This window comes from Rissa tridactyla, chromosome 3 (genome assembly GCF_028500815.1).
Source record: "Rissa tridactyla isolate bRisTri1 chromosome 3, bRisTri1.patW.cur.20221130, whole genome shotgun sequence".
Taxonomy (NCBI): domain Eukaryota; kingdom Metazoa; phylum Chordata; class Aves; order Charadriiformes; family Laridae; genus Rissa; species Rissa tridactyla.
This window is the reverse complement of record NC_071468.1, coordinates 10,220,676-10,240,108: the sequence shown is the minus strand read 5'-3', so window position 1 is coordinate 10,240,108 and position 19,433 is coordinate 10,220,676. Positions and strand designations below refer to the sequence as shown.

The window sequence follows — 19,433 nt, the reverse complement described above, 5'->3', positions numbered from 1 at the left end:
ACCCTCCCACTGAGAATGGTAACACGGGTGAGCACCCAGGCAGGATGGGGCTTTCCAGCAAGCTGTCCTGCCTGGGGCTGAGATCCTGCTGCAGCCGAACAGAGCTTTCCCGGGGGACTTCCGCACACGCCAGGATTTCAGTCCTACAGAAAAAAAAAAAAAAAACAAAACCAAACCTACTTGTTTAGAAAGGGACCAGAGTCAGGTCTGAACTCCTCCAGGCACAACCAGAGCACAACAAAACACAGGCTCTTCAGATGTCTGGGTTGCAACAGCACTTAGCATGACCCTGCCACAAGCTGGAACCAGGAACAGAAAACGCTGAAGATGCCATTGTCTGAGCAATGCTGTCAGAGCTCGGGAACGATTTCAGTTTCCCCTTTTTTGGAATCTGAACCAAGAAGTATCTTCCTTTGCTCTGGCACCCCACGCCAAATGCTAATTGGTAATGTGACATTTACACCTCATCTCCAGGGAGATGTCTACTTAAAATGCAACCAGGGCAAAGCCCTCTATCCATCAACAACCAGCTCCTCTTCTGCTGATAAATCTAAGACAACGTGCTGAAGTACAGGCACTGTAAAATTATGAGGTAAGCCTTTAGTGAGCAATTTAGCTAAATTGCTTGCCCTGCAGAAAAGCTATCTCAGGAAAAAAATGCCCTGCACATGGAGCTTTTGGTATGCTCAGGCAACAGCAGCAGCAACATACTTTTCAGCCCCTTTTCACCAAGAAATTAAGTCGGTCTTAGCGTTGGAAAATACAAGTAAGTTGGAGAATAATCAGCTGCAAACCGAAGACACTGAAGAATATCATAAACAGATTTCTGGGAACAATAAAAGTAATTTCTAAAAAACCAAAACAACAAAAAAAACACCCCACATCAACCCAAAATACCCAACCCCAAGTCACCCCAAATAAAAAAAAAAAAAAAAAAAAAAAACCAAAACGTGCAGACATCACATTTTTTCCTTTCATTCACCAAAGGTTTTTGCCTAACTCCTGGGTTCTATCCAAACGCAGGCAAAATCTGAAGCAGTTTTTGCATCACACAGGCTTCTGAAATGGATGTAAAAAATACATTCTCTCTTCAGACATACTTAAATCTGAAAGAAGAAAGTCTTTCCTGCAAGTGTGATACCAGAAACAGAAAATATTCCTGTTAATTTACACCTGGATGAAGGTCCTATATTCACTCAGACCAAGCATATTTTGCATTTGGGCAGACAATAAGAGTATCTGGCCTGCGAGAAGGAGCTGGAGGTCCTCTCACGACAGCTTCTCCAGAGCGTGCCATCTTTACTCTACCAGTGCTAAGGGAACTGCAGGCACAAACATCCTTCATCTCACCATGGAAAACAACTGCCTAACTAATATTTAAGTGCTGCACTGTCACACAACAGGGATTTCAACCCGTGGTCCACAATCACGGTGTGTCTGCAAAGAGCAACCGAGGCAAGCAAATTCACTATGGGCATCTTTCAACTCACAGTACTGGTGTTCCCCCCTCCTCTCCAGCAACTTTGTGAGGTTTCATGAACAGAGAGTGCCCGATGACCACACTGCTGTGGCATGTTCTGCGTACAGATTCAGATTAAAATAATTTCCCCTGAGGAGCACCTGAATCACTTCTGCATCAGAAGAGCGCCAGAAGAGTTTCTACTAGGATCTCCTTATCAGCTCTGCTACAAGGGTGAAAGAGCAAGCCAAGGGTGAAACAAGAGACTCGCATCAGGAGAGCCGCAGCAGAGTAAGAACAGGACAAAATTTATCAGAAACACGCACACTGAGCTTGCATTCCCAAACGACCTACAGACAAATGCATGTACAGCTCACAGGGCCATTGTCATCTAGCAGAGGCAACAGTAAAAGAAAATGCTCACAGACACCCAAGTACCAGACTCCATCTACTTTTGTTCAGTGAATGCTGTTTCTCTTGCATGCTCTGGTGTCCTTCTTATCATCAGCTGTTCAAACTGCAAACTGGCAATCCTTTCACAGCAGGAATTCAGAGCACAGGATGTTGAGAGCCAAGACCATTTTCATTCTTGGTCACGCAAAGGTACCTCCTGATTACCAGGTGACTAAAGTGACTTCTAAAATGCTAGAGGAAGAAATAACTAACATGAATAATGGCATAACAAGAACATGTTCCCCCCACTTCTCTAATGGAAAACATTTTTTTTAAAAAACCCAATACAGTCCTCCCCACAAACAACGGTCAAGAGCATAACAATCAGGAGGTAGACAAAGCCATGGGCAAAGGATTCAAAAAAAATGAGGGTCAAAGGGAATTTAAAGGATTGGAGTGAGTTCATTTGGGTACACAGAGTTGTTCTACAACCAGGAAACTACATCTGAGCCCCAAGGCATACAGGGGCATGCAGAAACAACACAGCAGCCATGCACGGGGCAGGACAGCCCACACATCAGGTCACTGGCAAGCCTTCCAGCCTTCCTTGCTAGCCTTGCTTTAAACAAGAGATGGATCCTAGCCCAGGTAGGATCTTCAAGAGCTTTCATCTTCCCTTCCTACAGGAAGTCTGGACGGTGGTGTTGCACAGGGTGCCTCCTTCCTATAAGTCCTGACGGGTGAAAGGATCACCCGATCTTTCTTCTCCCTCCACACAGGCCATCTGAACCACCCAAGCTGATTAATCTTTTGTTTTACTTCACTGGTTCCCTGCCAAGAAAATAAAAAAAGGAAAAAAACCTACGAGCCTTCCAACTGTGTAAAAGCACATTCAGAGAGAGCTTCTCAACTCCTGAATGGGAGGTCACAGGCAGGTGATGGGTCTCTTCTGCACTCAGAAGTGTTACCAGCAGCTTTTGGACAGCTTGTGCAGTGATATGCAACAAAGCAATTTTCCACTACAAGATTAATATGTGTCTTTTGCTCCTCTAGTTTGTTGCAAAACCTGCTTTATGTGCAGCCACATGCAAACTGAAAAGATGCTAATGTCAAAGGGTTTGTCCCCTCCTGGTTTCTGTGCACAGTGAACCAAGTTGCATAGGCAAATAGGCAACCACGTGATTCTTTTATTTTGGGCCCAGCTATATGCAGAATTCTCCTCAATGAAAAAATCTGCAGCCAAGCCTTAATTCTGCTTCACTGGAGGCACTGTATAGAGAGCAGGGAGCTTGAATTATAGAAAATTCATCCAATCCTTAAAACAGATCTTCCCCTGGATTCATGAAAGCCAGTGGGAATACAGCAGTATTTGCCAAAACTCTTAGTATCTGAGCAACCGATCCCTCCCTTTGGCATTAAGATCCTTTTTAACTGGATCAGTTCACTGTAAAACAACTGAAAAAGAAAAACTAAAGGCTTCAAACTCATCTTGCTGTTCTAGGGATTTAGCAATCATCTAAAAAAAGAAAATCATAAACCACAATCCTGAAAACAAGACACAAATGTAAAGGCATTATTCATTTTTTTCCAAGCTTGCTTCATAAAACAATCCCAAAAATCATGGACATAAACTGCATGGATATCTGCATCTTCAGAGACTTTTAGTTTCAACCAATTCTTTAAAATCTCTGCTCTTGAAAAGATCTGAAAAACAAGAAGAAAATTAGCTTCTACCAGATTCCTTTGCCATCTCCTTAAAATCTTGAACCTTTGCTCCTTCTGAAGAAATATTCTAGTCTCTCTCCCAAAACCTAAACTGCAGTACAGAATCATCACTTCAGCACTTCATCAAAAGAATTAAGATACTACAATACAAAGAGCTGTGCAGAGCATATTGTTAAAAGGGTAAAGGACTTAACGATTTTGTAAGCATCCAGCAGCAGAATAAATTGTTACCGACATGTGCCATGTCTGTGAAGGACGCTATTTACTTCCTGATGTTGCAAAAGATAACATGATCTTTCAGCTACTGGGATGAGACAGAAAAGGTTGTGTATCTGCTTGTTCTCTGATGGCCTCTATAATTCAGGTACAAATCTATCTGCACATAAAACCAAGCATTAACAGCAAGAGTTGTTAGATCTTTTACTGGGAAGTATCGGTCAATTAATACAAGGTAAATTTCCATTCCACACCATCAAAGGTACAAAAGATGCAACAGGCAAATTCATACCTGATCCTACAGCTTTCATCACTGTAGCATCCCAAATGTTCATCATTTGATTTAAGAAAAGCATCTGAAATCAGGGATTATTTTAGTTACATTATAAATACATGAACAGGAAAAAGGTTATAAGAGATCCTGAGAAGTAAACCAGTCCTTTCCTTCACCCAACAAAGGACACACTGCCTAAAAAAGTTGTCTGCTTCATTCCTCCCATCAACTCCTGGCAAAGTGTAACAGCCCACACTTCATGAACACCCCTCTGGCGATGCAGAGCTGAGCTAGACAGACTAAAGTTCACCAGGTTCACGCAACAAATCGGACTAGATGACTTCTCACTGAACAGTGACTTTTCCTAGATAAAGAGAAGTCTACCAGAGTACTTCAAAAGCTGAATAAAGATTTAGCCGGTAGGCAGAGACAGAAAAAGCTATCCAAATTTCAAAATCCAGCTAAGCTACTAAATGCTCCTGTTTACACCAATGAGAACGTGAGAGAGGGGGGTGAAAAAAAACACTAAGAACACCTTCATAAGGTGTTCACCTGGCCTTAAAAAGACAGGATGGAGCAAGGCATTCAAGCCTTCACTGGCAGAGACCCAGCCCAGGAAAAGCTACTCCACTCCATAGTTCCCACCAGCCTACTTAGTCTGACTGTACCCAGGAGCAAACAGTTGGATGTTCTACTATTTCTCTTTTAATTAAAAGACAAATTAACAAGAATAATTGACTTAATAAGGCAGTGGAAAGGCAACTAATTTAAAGCCTACGGGGTTTCATAAAAAAAAACAAAAAAAAAAAAGAAAAGAAAGGCAAGCTGAGTTTTTTTTGAGAATGTTTTCAAACATGCAAGCTCCACCTTCAGGTTCCTCTGAATATATGACAACTTATTTTTCAGACAGACACACCACCAACAGTGACAGAAAGTGAAAGTGTCCCAACAGAGGCAAAAGCTCAAAACCCAGCATTGTCAAGATGTCAGTACACCCATAAAACTTTCTGAGTTAGCATTTGGCAGGAAACGCAAACTGTTGTAACCACAGAAAAACACTGTTACATACTGAAATTTATTCTTTTCTTTGCTGCTATTATAGCAAAAATTGGTTTTTTTCCTTTTTTTTTTTTTTGCTGAATAGTATGTTGTACTTCTAAAGCACAGCAGAAAGCTACCATAAGCACTGGCTTATTTCTCTGTTCATAGCAGTATCACAAAAAGACAGTGAAAGCTGCATACACAGCTCCAAAGAAGTGCTGCATGTCAGCAAACAGAACCAGAATATTTTGTCTATGTGCTAAACCGCACTTTCAGCATCCCACCCCTTATTTTCTATTAACAATGTCCCACGTAACATCAACCAAATTCCTACTGGTGCTGCCTTCAGTTTGCCCTACCTGATTTCTATCACCTTTAAAAAAATCCCCCCACATCACCTTTCAGTCAGAGAAGTCACCTAAGTTCATCTGACAAACTCTGCATTGGAAAACTACACAGTTTATACCACTTTCCATTCACTTGCATACCTATGCAGCCTGAAGCTGGCAAATGCTAATGTGTCCACAAAAGAAAATTAATCATAGGAAAGACCTGAACCTGTATCCATATCATAGCAGATACACGCTATACAGTAGATACATATAAAATTAGCTTTTCAAATTTATCAGTCTGTAGAGATGGTTTAGCCGCCATGGTAGAAAAGCCTGTCCAAAGAAGGAGCCTCCAGGACCTTTTCATTTGGCAGTGGGATCAGCTTACAGAGACTGTACAACTGCTGCTTTACACGCGTTCCTCTTCAGTAACGTCCTTTGCCTCCCTTCATTGCAAATGGTCTACACCCAAGCTCCTCCCTGAGGCTTCCTAATCCATTTCAGCCCCCAAACAAGCTGTTGCCTACAGGTCATCTCCTTTTGGCTAGGGTAAGAGCTTCAGGTAGTGTTGTTCCAGCTATCTGAATGCAGATGAGGTTTGAAACTTTAAGCTCCCAAATTCCCTCAGTCCACCACTTCTTTACCTAGCTCCCCCCTTACAGCCCAGACTCTCACTTAGACTGCTTCTGTGCCTCCTTTTGATTAACATCAAGTGATCAAATGCTAACTTAAAACAATAAACAGCAGAAAGAAGCCTTCTAGTCATTTACAGGAACTCAGGTCTGTCTCTCCAAGAGACACAGGTGCAAAGTAAAGGAGAGCATCTCAATGAATTGGGTTTTTCAGAAAGGGCCAGAAAGCTCCAGCTATTGAGACCTTAGTAACCGCGTTTCAGCTTGTGGAATTGGGAAAGATCTTGGGTAGGACCCACAGAATCAAGACCCCAGTGCAGCAAGAAGGGGTAACGTCGCATCAGCACTCAGGGCAAGGGGAAGAGGAAGGCACTGCTGATCAGCCAGTGGACAGCAAGGGAAATGCCAGGGAGGGTCATGCGAGGACTCAGAGAGCAGCAGGAAAAAAAAAAAAGTCCATAAAGTGAGGGAAAGGCAAGTTATTGTACAATGTTAAAGAGAAGAAATAATGGAGCAGCCTGCAGGTAATGCACGGGCCTTTGGCAACAAAACATGTTTGCAAAAAGCACAGTAAATGAAGCAAGGTAGGGAAAAGCTCACACAAGCACAGGACAGGGATGTGGGAGCTTCATCTAACTTTTGCCCCTCGAGCACCCTGTCCCTTCCCAGTGCCATGCCTTGGGCTCTCCTCTTCACAGCTATCACCTAAGCTGACTGCCCCTGAAAGGCAGTAACACTGCTTGAATAATTAAACCACCGTAAGTATTGGCACTTCCTTTGAGGGACAGGAGCTTGGAACATCAGTCTTGATAACTTATATTCTAATTGTGTGAAATCTACATACGTGACACAGACCAGGAGACAAGAACAAGGTGAACATTCGGCAATACAGCACTGATTTACTTAAAATGGATATTGACAGCGTGGCCTAAGCAACAATGATGTTACTTCTCGATACTTAAGTAAAATAGTATTAGCATTAGTGTGAATTGTGTGTGACAAGATTAACCTGGAAGCTGTGTTTGAAGAAGAAAGGAGCAGATGCTTCTGTTATTTTAATTATGTAGCAAACAATGAATAATTATACCCTAGGCAGTTGAACAATTGACTTTTGGGACAGAAAAGCAGGCTTGGGGATTATGGTTTTAAGGTTGTTGACTTGCCTTGAATGCACCTTCTGCAACAGCCATTCAGTTTACACCAAAACCTTTCCAGTATGAATCATTTGTTTAAATTCTAATATGCTTTCTCCAGAGCTCCCCAGCAATACTGCTGACACCAATCAAATCTGAAGTCACCCACACTAGATTTTAGTCGAACTTGGCATTAAGATACTACTGTGGTGCAAGTACACTCCCTCTGCAGTGTTTACTGAATTCTTAAGTTTTCCACTCATTTCACAGCTGACAGCTGGTTCATATTAAAGGCACAGCCCTCTCACTAGTCCATGAGCAGGGGAACACAAAGCTGCCTGCACATGAAAGAGGAAAAAACAGAACATAAAGACAAAAAGACTGAAACCGCACCGGAAGTGCAAAAGAGAAGCTTGAGACCAGCTGAGTCGTATTTTTATTGAAGCAGTACAGATCATTTCTCTCTACCACATTCTCCTTCAGGAGGAGGAATATTGGGGTGCACAAGCAAAGGTTCAAGACCAGAATCAATTTAGGCATGTAATACTCTACCACCATTCCTAACTGCCATTTAACATAAAGCCACCTGCCTGTTGAATGCATACCACCACTGAAAACGCGTACAGTACATCCAAGCCAGCTCCCTCGCCACCACGTAAAACTTGTTAACGTGCCATAAATCTGCCAGACTTGTATGTGTGTGCAGCAATAACAGGAATCCATAGATTCAGACTTTGTTCCTACGGATACACATGTATCAACAGGTACATATTTCCAAGCTGCACAACCTAGCGAACATGAAATCTTTTCACACAAGTTTCTGGGCGACAGCCACTAGCCACACAGCTTGAGAATTACCACTACTGGCAGGCCCTGTGGCTCTGGCTCTCTTTTAAACCACCTGAGCAAAAGTCTCGTTTGTGTACTGTAGACCTTTTTTCCTTTTACATACATGAAGATGGTCATCTTCTATTTGTCTAACTGAGACAGCTCTGCTTTTGCTGGCAGAGATCAGAAGCCATTCCTGCTTGGAAGCCTGAAGAAAAAAAAACGCTTTTCTGTTAGCAGTGGTACTGCCACCTTTTAGATGCAGAACACATCATTAGCAATACATTTTGATTACAATGAACCAACAGTTCCCTGTTAGAGGCACACAAGCAAACAAGAACATTAAACAATGCCAAAACATTACATATGCTGACCGTCAGCTGAGCACAGCTACATGGCAGTCACAATGCCCTCTGTAATTGTGACCTGTTTAAAAAGGAAGGCTTAACAAACAGTGCACTGACATAAAGCAACAGCCGTGGTTATAGAACAGATGTATGAACAGACACAGAGCTGCTGTCAGCCTCTGACATACCTTGAACAGGAGGTTATTTTGCATACAGACAGGAAGATTAATCTCTTCCTGCTTTCATCTGTGCTTTATTCAGGGATTCCAGCTTTAGGTATCACCTTTTTGAGGAAACAACTCGAAAAAGGACAAGGCTTGAAATATTAACGACACTTAAAACCAGAGCCTTTGCTAATACTACAAAACTCTGAAGAGCCAAGCCAGAAAACACATACTCAAAAGAAGGTGAAAAGCAGCTGTTGGAGTTTCTACTTAACTGCATGGAAATAGGGCGTTCTGCAGCACTGTACATCAGCCTGCCACAAAGTTGAAAGCGAAATGTGGTCCTTACTCCAGTAGCCAAATGAGGAAAAGAATGCTTTACTAGAGACAGCACGAAGCTATCAGAAACTGAAATAAAAGGTTATTGGCTGCTTTCTGATGGATTTGCAAGGACAAGAGAATGGGATGTTTCCAATGATTGTGTCCAATTCACAGGTTTCATACTCAGCAGTATAAAACTGACATTGTCAACCTTACTCCTGCATCCTGAAGCTACTCTGAAACCAATCAAAACTTTGCCAGAAGTGAGATAGGACTGCTTTAGGGGAGAAAACATCCCACCCTTTCTGGGGATGCCAAGGAAGTCTAAAAATGTACTTGATTCTTAAACACCTTGTACACACTTTCCTCCACAAGCAAGGATGCTGCAACCTGGAAGCCCTGACTCCAAAGCTCCAGTTACATCACCCTCGTTTGTGTAGGCTTCCCCGTCTCAGAAAAGTCACCCCAGGGAAAAGATTTACTGCCAGGGGAAGGCAAATCAGCCTCCAGACAGGGTAAACACATTTATTGTTCTCTCTGTTCTGAGCTTACATATACACCACTGGAAAGTACTCTTCCAAGAAGTTTTTTTTCCATTTATGCCACACAAAATCCTTTAATTCTGCACACCTTTAGTAAGAAGAGAGACAAGGCCTCGCATGACCTCATTTCACTTACTATTCAACACCAATCTCTTTTGCAAGAAGAATTAACCAGCATTTTTAGCGGGTGCAGATTTGATTTTATAATAACCATTCAAGTTCAGAACAGTAGCACAGATACTACAGGAAAGAATATTTGAAATCTCAGCTACCCTTCTTCATCCTGTGCCTGATGTACAAGAAGTGTACATCAAGGCAGGGCCCACATTTTGGCCTATGCGAAATGTTCTTCTTTTTGAAGACTCAGAAGTAACACCAGCTCTTGCTATTCACATGTCACCCCTACTAAAACACAAGAGGGAGGAAACCAAAGAACACCGTTATCTCTTCCCAAGCATGATAAGAAAGAAAAACTCTGGGCTTAAGAGACCTTAAATAAGGAATTCTATATTCTGTTATCTGTGCTTAAAGCCATTCAGCATCCGTTGAGACATGGCAGATACCCAAAAAAGTGAAACTGGCCAGTCTATCAGGGGGAGGATTTTTATTTTTACTTCTAAGAGAAACTCCACAAAGACTGAACTACTCAATCCTCCACTGGAAGGTTTTGCTCCAGCTATTCGCTAGATTCATAAGACAACTTCGACGTCTGGGGTTTTCATGCTCTTCTTTCGATTTCTAAAATTCTCCTTCTGTGGTTTGATAGATTGTTTTGAACAAGGAGTGGGCAGCTGTGGGACTTAAGTCAAATACTTTCAAGTGTTTGTGTTTTAAAACTTAATCCAGTCTAACAATCTTTTTTTATTGCTCTACTACTCAGTAAGAGTTACAGTGTTGAAATAAATCTGGGTTAAACAAATACTTTGATGTGGAAAGTAAACACAGACATCCTTCCTGTTAGCTCAGTTCAATAGTCATACTTGAAGTGATCGAGGCACTTAATACAGTCTAAAATAAGGAAATTCTGCTTCCATGTTTAGATTGCCTTCAATAAGGAAGAGGCAGATTTCTGAAGCTCAGCGTTGCACTCTTTTACCAACACCTACGGCTTTGAGAAAGAGAAAAGCATGTCAGCAAGGCACAAAGGGCAAAGCCGAGATTGCAGCCCTGCTCCTGGATAGGCGAGACTCGTGCCAGGCCTGTGTGAAAGGACACATGACAGCTTGCAGAGGTGATCATCTAGAACAACTTCACTCTTAGCCACAGTTGCAACCCCTACACTCTCCCCTGCCATCCTGCCTTGCAGCCAGCTACATTTAACCTGTGTTCTGGTGACTTTTTCACTATTTCACCAGCCACCCCAGACTGCTGACTGCCCTATTCATCAGCCGTCATCAACCCTCTTCTCCTTGCAGTTTTACCAACAGTAATTGTCTCATCGTTGGGATGGCTGATATACAAAATTATGTACCCTTGAGCCCAAGCATCAATCCCATGATAAATCCCCAGTTGTTTCTCTCTCCACTGAGCCAGCTTTCAATATAGATAACATGCTCTTCGTTAGCAATGCAAGCCCTTTCAACAGAATAAACTACAGTACAAAGTCAAGTGCTTTGGAGAAACAATTTTATGACTGATGCTTTCAACCAGGCTGTAATCTTCACAAACCTGTCATATTTTACACTTTACACTCCCTTCCACAGGGCAGATCTATTTTCATTAGTATATATATTTAGCTGCTAAATCTTCTTCCATTGAATTGCAAATTAACTCTTACCATTAAAATTGCACGGACTCCACCTCAGGCTAATGACTTTAAAGTCTCCTAGGTCTCCTGTTACCCTTTTAATACACTAGAAGTACTTTCTTTTAATCTTCTTGTGGTACTGATTCAGTCACAGCCACATTAACATAGTGCTCTCACATTACAGCCTTAGTGAATCTCCCTTGCTTACAATCATTCACTCTTGATGTCAGAAGCTGTCTTTTACTGTAACACCAACAACATGACACTTACAGCGCAGCGACCCACTGAGTTTCCAAAACCCATGGTTTTGTAGGGCAATTGCAGTAGAAGCCTATTTACTAATTTCACATTCTAGCATGATTACCAAAACAATCTGACCTGCCCTTCAGGCCTGGAAGGAAAAAGTAACTTAGCTGGAGCTTCCTAAGAGGACATCATGGTGCCTTTCAAAGGAATCTGGACTCAGTTGGCAGCACTCTTCATCTACAGCAGAAGTCCTGCTTGAGTATACCAGGTGTCTTGCACAGACTGCAGCAGCAGATTCTAGAGAGGAAATGATGCCACTATCGTTACTTTTAATGAAAACACCACAGTGTTGTTTTCACCAAGAAGAAACACATATATATTGCATCCTGGAGAAAACCTACAGACTCACTGTGAGGACCTGTGACTGCATTTGCAAAGAACTAGATCCCTGGCTCAGCAATTACAAGCCATTTATAGCATGAAAGCAAGTCATCCTTAAAAATTAGCTTGTTGTAAGTAGACCATTGATCCTCCATGTAAGTGAAAACAGGTTAGAAAGAGACATGGTGATACTAGAGGAAAAAAGGATATCTAGAGGGAAAAGTACATGTGGGAACCTAGAACTTGTGCTGATGTTAGAAGCTCAGTTTAGCTGGCCATCCTATAGCAGAGCATCACACCGGCAGACAACCCAGCCCATGATTACACTCACAGCTACAGCCAAAGTAACCGATAGTGGCCCGTTGAGAAGAAAGGACAGAAAAGATTGTGACAACACTGAGAAGACCCTGGTATCCACAGAGACATCTTCACTCCAGAGGTGTCTAGAAAGTCCTCTTGGTCCCAGAAGTTACCCAGAACCACCCATCTGTTTGGAAGCTTCAGTATACTGAAACAAGCAGAGGTTTGCAATTCATACAGCTCCTAAATAGAAAAGGACTTCATACGAATTACAAAGTAGTAGCAGTTAAAAACAACGTAGTAGTTATTAATTCAGCCATAAGCCATCAAAGCAGAGCAACTGAACCCAGGGGCACACATGATGTCAGAAGTATGGCACCGCAATGAAATAAGGAGTTCAAGGAGACCAGGACAAAACTAAGTTAAAAACTAGACGGCAAGCGGTCTTCAGTGCGAAGCAAGCGTGCTCAAGCAGAGCTCTCCATGGGAACTTGAGAAAACTGCTCAGAGACCATGAGACTGTAGGATGATGTAGCACAGAGCAGATACAGCAGAAGAATGCTGTGCTCTATTATAGAAAATCCAGACAGACTCATGGGAAAGCTGGATCCAAGAAAAGAAATTTTAGATCATACAGAGAGGCCTGCAGGAGGATGTTGAGTCTCAAGAGATGCTTGAGAGAGTAAACCGGGCCTGTTTAACACAAGAAAGTCAGTAATGGAACAAGGTGAAAGGCTTTATCAGTTAGACACTGAAGCACAGAACTGTCAGGTACACATCAACACAACGGCCTCACAAATCAGTAAGACTTTAAAATAAAAAAAATAAACCCCCAGATTAAAAAAACCCACACTAATAAAACTAATAAATCCCCACATTGCAAGCAGGTTTGTTATCTTTACGGAATGATTTATACATCTTTGAGAAAGAAGTGGGAAAAGATGAGCACAAGGAAAGAGAATTATAATGTCTGCAAAGGCTGAACAAACTGGGAAGACGATGCAGAGACTGAACACCTAATGTCCCAAACTGGGTAATTTGGGAGCAATTCAGAGTCACTCACTTCGCCATAAGCTGCCAAAATGGCTCACAATGCATGAAAAAAACCAGGATTTAGATACAGCCACTGAGTTCCCATTCATTAAAAAAAAAAAAGACAGAGTCAGGCACGCATGGAAGCAATTACACAGGCCCTTTTTTAACAGATCTGAGCAAAATTTATGTGCATCCTCTTCAAGAGAATTGTAACCAAAATCACTGAAATCCATACTACAAAAAAATCCCCACACAGAGCAAGCTGGTTTTACACATTTTACACAAACGAGGAACTGTGATTCAACCTGTACTTACTATGGAAAAAAGCACAGGCAAGTGACTGGAAACCATTTTACAGCTCCTCTGTGAACTCTGCTCAAGAACAACTATCAAGGACAACTGAAATAGCGGCAGCTACCCAGCAGGAAGGTGGAATTGGTGAAAAAGCTGCATGACTGATGAAATGTCTTTATACAAGCAGCACCTTTCCTCCTCAAAGAGCACTAACTGGTTTAACCTGAAGACTGCAATGGAAGAGACGTAATGGGACAAAAATCACTCGGAAAAAAATATTCTTAAGGAAAGTATTAATGAAAACGTTCAGGAGAACAATTTAAAAATTTGTTATCTCTGCTACAATGACCAGATCGGAATAATCACTACAGACTGTGCAAATGCTTCTACACAAAGTAATACCAGGAAAAAAAAAAAAAAAAAAGAGGTTAGGCCTAGAGATATAAGGGGGCAGGGGAGAAGACAGATAATAGAGATGGCCAAGTTTTCAAATTCTCTGTCAGAGGAAAGATACTGCTGCTTAAATCCAGAGAGACACAGGAAGGCATGGAGCACTTCAGCTGCTGGGGCAGGATAGCACCAAGGTCACCACACATCGCATTTGACACGCCTGGGCATACTCACCGTTCCAGTAAAATTCAGCCGCATCAGAGGGAACAATACGGGCAGACTGCTGCAGCCTCTTGTCTTCAGCACCTCACTACGTTTTCATAAAACACCCAGGAAAGGGTACCGCAAAAGCAGCCCTCTGCCTTTTAAAAAGCACTGAGAAAGCTACACATAAGAACAAGGCGGCAAACGTGGGTGCCTACAGCGTAACTATAATTACACCAAATTGTAATACATTCAGACAAAAGAGATTTAGCTTGTAGGATACACAGGCTGGACAGCCAGTGGAAAGGTGCCAAAAACACACCTTGCAGGGACCTGTGCCAGAAATGGGGGTCGCTAGAAGCAAAGATAGCAGAGATAACTGAGCAGACAGCCTGAAGAACAGTGGGCTTCTCCAGCGACGCAGGAAGATGGAAGTATCAAGGTATACAGCTCACACACATGGGATCTGCAGCTCTTCACTGCTTCGTGGCATGGAGAGAGACAGACACAAGTTTTAACTTTTGCAGCAAACAAGCATGCGTAGGAGAATAGGTAATGGCAAAATACATACTCCAGGTCTATAGTCTGACTATCGATTGGGATTAACAAGGCACAGATAAGGACTAGGTCACAGAAGTGAAGGGTAAGATACATGTGACCGTTTGACACCAGGATCAGGGTTCAGCACAAATGAGACAGGGGAATTTGCTTTGATATCAACACCAGTATCAAGCTCACTTGATTTTCTTTATTCTCTGTGCTCTCACATAAAGGTTTTTCTACATTTAAGGCTGCTCAAATGCATTTCCTCAGAACACCAGAGGCACTGAGCAAAAAAAAAAAAAATGAGTCAGAGCAACTACCCAAAACACAATGCTACCTTAATAACCATCTGGCACTTAAACACCGTCACCTGGAAAATGCATCATAACACAAATATTAGAGGAATGGCCATCCACACAAAACACACATACCAGGAAAACCAAGCACTGCATGCTGCTTCTTTAGTACTGCATTATTGCATTTAATAGTTTCAGACAAAATATCTCAGTTCCTTTAAAAAACCAAATTGTTCAGAGACTTTTAAAGTAGCCACTGGTAAAGTTCTTAGATAACCACTGTATTATGTTTTATGGGTACGTATGGCACAAAAACCAGAAATATCTGTATTTGTTCCTTTCTGTTTGTAAACCACTTAAGAAAAGCCACACCGACTACAGTATGCACTAGCTGAAGCCACATAAATCTTCTTTATCGGATATCCATCTCCATTATACATACGTGCACACACACACTTTTTGTAACAGGGAAGTTCAAACACACAGCCACCTCTTCAGAATGAGTTTCAGCTCCCGGACGAATGAGCACAGTGTGATGATATGACTGAACCAAAACAGAGGGACAAATACAGTCCTTGTAAAATTCAAAAACACTGCTGCAAGAATAAGCTGCTGCTGCTAAGTCAGTACTGTATTCTACAAACATCTCTTACATTTACAGTTACGGTGCTATTCAGCCTTTGCTGAGGAACTGGACGTGAAGAGAAAGGGTCCTGCTGGTGAAGTGCACACACAAGCTCTGCTGCCGCCCTACAGCCCTGGTCACTGCTGCAATTACAAACATCGCTGCCTCTGCAGCCCCCCATGCTCAGGACCCACGGGACCTGCCACATGATCAGCCCTTGGCTGCAGAGCTGTGCAGCCACTTCAGGCTACTGTGGGGTCGGTTTGCCTTTCTAACCAGTGGGGCGTATTATTTACAAAGAAAAGATGGAAGCCCACATACTGAAGCCAAACATACGTGCTGTTTTCCCAAGTCAGCAGAGAGACTGAATGACAGCAGTATGAAATACAGATAGCCCCGCTTCCCCTGAATGCAGAATTCACAGACACCAGAAGTGCTGATTTTAACTATTTCATCAATGAGCATGCTGCTAAAGAATAGTTTGCGGTGGTAAAAATCCCCAATTCTAGATATTATGCCACGTCCTCTAACCCAGCAAGCTTGCAGATGAGTTTTCACCTCCTTACAGTTTCTACGCGCTGGGGAGTAAAACTGATGCAACGCACTGAAAACAATAACACAGTCAAACACTAATTTTCTATCCAGTGGTATAAGGAGTGCTGCAATAACAGCATGGCTTTGCACATTAAAATATGAGCATCTAGACACTTGTACAGCAATTTGTTGGCCACATAACTGGCCACCACCAGGGTACTCCCAAGGGAGGTCAACTGTATATATACCCTCCTCATGTTCTTCCTTAAACACCCACTACTGTCCCCTGCCAAAGGTAGGATACAGCGCTAGAAAGCTGTCTGACCTGATTCAGGGTGGCTGTTCTGGACAACAACCTTATCTCTGGGCATCATACCTTCTTCCGCCTGGACCTCCCATTCCTGAATGCTCAGATTCACACTTCAGCAGTGTATTTGTTATCCTGTGGAAAAACATAACCAGAGGGTATTGGCAGACCCAGACATCTTCCCTGCAAACCACTCTCTGAAGGTTCACAAGGTGAGGAAGTCAAAGGAGGTCCATTGAAAGTCAATAAGAAAGGCAGGCAACCCAACCCAGAACAGCAGAAAAGAGAAACAACATAAGTAAAGAAGTGAGCGATTGTTCCCACTTTGCGCTTTTACTCAGTTACAAGCACACACTGTTTTGGCAACACTGCACAGGATGATCTACAGGACTCTCTTAAAAAAAATAAGAAAGTCTTGAGATGTGGAAAAGGGAAAGTGAGTTCCAAACACATAAGGCTTTCCTACAATGTCAAGAGTTTGAGAAACACTGCTGTATGGAATACGGTACCTGACCCAAAAAGAAAAAAAAAAAAAAAAGCCCAAAACGCATCTTCAGGGATTTCTGAAACAGGCTTCAATGGCTCAACATGGAGAAAAGTAAGGAAAATTTGCCTGCTGACCATTTTCAAACGTGCAAATGGAGAAACGAATGCAAGAAAACTTTCCACAGATGGGATGTATTTTCCCTGCTTTCAGTTTGGCCTTTACAATACTGTGTATCTGATAGCTGCGCTATGTCTGGTTTCCACAGAGCACCTGCCTGTCAGGACCAAGCCAACAGCCTGCGCTACGTGCTCTTAGGGCTTGCTCAATGCTCATCACTGAAGGAGCATTTCCACTTCAGTAAAAAGTACCTGAATGCCATTCGTAATGTCAAAGATGTTAATAAGCCATTATTTGATTACCACTAGTCCTCAGAAGTTATCCACTCGGACAAATAGAATAAATATGATGAATTTTTACATGTTATAAAGCAGAGCGCTGACAGAGTCTGACCTATTGCAAAGTCATTGAAATGGAGAGATCAACCCAGCGCCATTTGCAGTTCTCAAAAGCTTGTCGTAACACGAACAGAGTGCTGACAACATCCCAAAGGTTTACCTCCAGGGCATAAAATTGAATGGCTATTACCCAATAAGAGAAATAACATTTTAAAGCCTCTGTATGTGAACATGATAAAAATTCATGTCATGAAGAGGAAAAAGTCACTTTCAAATGTTAATTTTGACTATGAGAACAGAAAAATTCTCAGAAAATTCACCACAGAAACAGCCACAATGGCTCATTTTCTAGAAATCCTCTGATAAGCACTTTTTTTTTTTTTAAACAGGCTGCTGTATTCCTGAAGCATAGCAATTTGGCTTCAGTTACCCAAACCACACAGCTATTTTGTTCATTTAATATTCTTCACACTTACGAAACGCAATCAAAGAAAAGCACTATACTGGTGTAGATGAAACTAAAAGGTTGCGTCTTTTCCTCCCTAGCCCTCTGCAACGGTGAGTCGGTCTTTGTTGTGCATTACATGCCCCTGAAATCTTGCACGAAGAAGGTTCCAGATTATAAGCACCTTATATTGTTACAGATTTTTTGGGGGGGGGGTGTTGTAGGGGAATGCAAACATTTTCCCAGCATAAATACATGCAAAATGTTTAAAACATTAACGCAGCTAGCAAAAAGCCACAGCTAAACTCTTTCCAACGGAGAAGCATATAAGCTTTTCTTACTGACACCTAAATCTGATTCGCTTATAGGAAACTTATATAAATCTGATCCATTTATAGGACAGGCACTGGCATCTTCCAAAGGAGAAAAAAAAAAAAAAAAAGGAGATCCTACCTGCAGGCCCCTGCTCCTTCACATACACTCTCTGATGGAGGGGATTTTGTGCCAGCCTTTTTTTTCAGCCAAAGGGGGCTGGACGAAGCAATGCTCAGGTATGAAGATCAAATCCTTCCAGCTTTTGCCGGCCAGATCTGGGTCTGCAGGACCCGCTACCACCCCATTCTCTTAATGAGTTATTTCCACCCGGAACTCGAGAGCACCCGAGGGAGGGGACGGCACCTGCTCCCCCGGCACGCAGAAGCCAAGGACGCGTAACCGAGGTGGGAAACATCCCGAATTCCCTCGTACCTGTCCGTCGCCGCCGGGCTCCTGCGGTTCTGGGAGTAGGAAAGGCCCTTTCCCCGTCCTGACAGAGCAGCCCCGTCCCCCCCACCCCGGCCCTGTCCCCGTCGCCCGGCTGAGGAGGAGGCCCCGCACCCCGGCAGGCCCCCGCGGGTGGCGGAGGGGAAGCCGATGCCGGGGGGTCTCTCCAGCGGCGGGCTCGGCATAGGGCTGGGGGACAACAGAGCCCGGCGCAGGGACCACCACCGCGGCGGCGCTCACCTGCCCAGCGGTCGCTTCATGCCCGTGTCGGCGGCAGCGGCGGCGGGCAGGCGCAGGCTGTGCCTCAGGCTGCAGCCCTTGTCGAGGGGCGCGGGCGCGGCGGCGGAGGCGGCGCGCTCATGCTCCACCGTGACCGACTCGTTGCGTTTCCTCATGCCGGGGAGCGGGGGGCGGCCGTGGCGGCGGTTGGCGGCGGCCCGGAGCGGCGGAGACGGCAGGAGCGGCGCCGCGCACAGCCGCCGCTCGCCCTGCGCCGCGCTCGCGCCGCGCCGCGCCGCGCCGCGCCCCGGCCACGCCCCCGCCACGCCCAGCCAATCCCCGCCTCCGGAGCGGGCTCGCGAGGGAGGTGGCAGCTTGCCAGCACTTCGGAGGGACGGCGGCACCATCTTTACTGCGGGCAAAAAGCGCCAGTCGCCATTTTGTTGGCGGCCGGAGGGGAGGGCTCGACGCCAGGGTGAGGGGCGGCGGGGAGGGTGTCCGTGTTGCGGCACATGAAGCTTCAGGCTGCCTGTGGCAGCGGTGGTGGTGCCCTGCTGGCTTTAGAAGTGAAGGGGCACCGCAGGGCTTCGGCCCTCCTGGGGGCGACAGGGCACAACCAGCGTGGAGCGCGGCGTGAGGCAGGGGCATGTCAGGGTGTGCAAGGCCCTGTGGTGAAGCATGAGGGACTATGCCGGTGTGTGTCCCGGTGCAGGGACCTGGGGGATATCCCCTCTGGTGGCTTAGAAACCTGCAGGA

At 44.0% G+C, this 19,433-nt stretch overlaps 1 protein-coding gene across 6 annotated transcripts in view; it reads right to left on the bottom strand.

The window, feature by feature from the left end:
- ABHD12 (abhydrolase domain containing 12, lysophospholipase) overlaps positions 1-18,950 on the bottom strand; it is a 40,464-nt gene extending 21,514 nt beyond the window's left edge. For 2 of the 6 annotated variants that reach the window (XM_054193936.1, XM_054193941.1), the window contains exon 1: positions 18,699-18,950. In XM_054193936.1, the coding sequence (XP_054049911.1) occupies positions 18,699-18,853 (155 nt within the window). In that variant the 5' untranslated portion in view covers positions 18,854-18,950. Of the gene's footprint in view, positions 1-1,883; positions 2,105-8,157; positions 8,187-16,378; positions 16,445-18,698 lie in introns of those variants that run through there. The other 4 variants (XM_054193935.1, XM_054193938.1, XM_054193940.1 and 1 more) reach the window with 4 other exon arrangements.
- Positions 18,951-19,433: the final 483 nt, after the last annotated feature.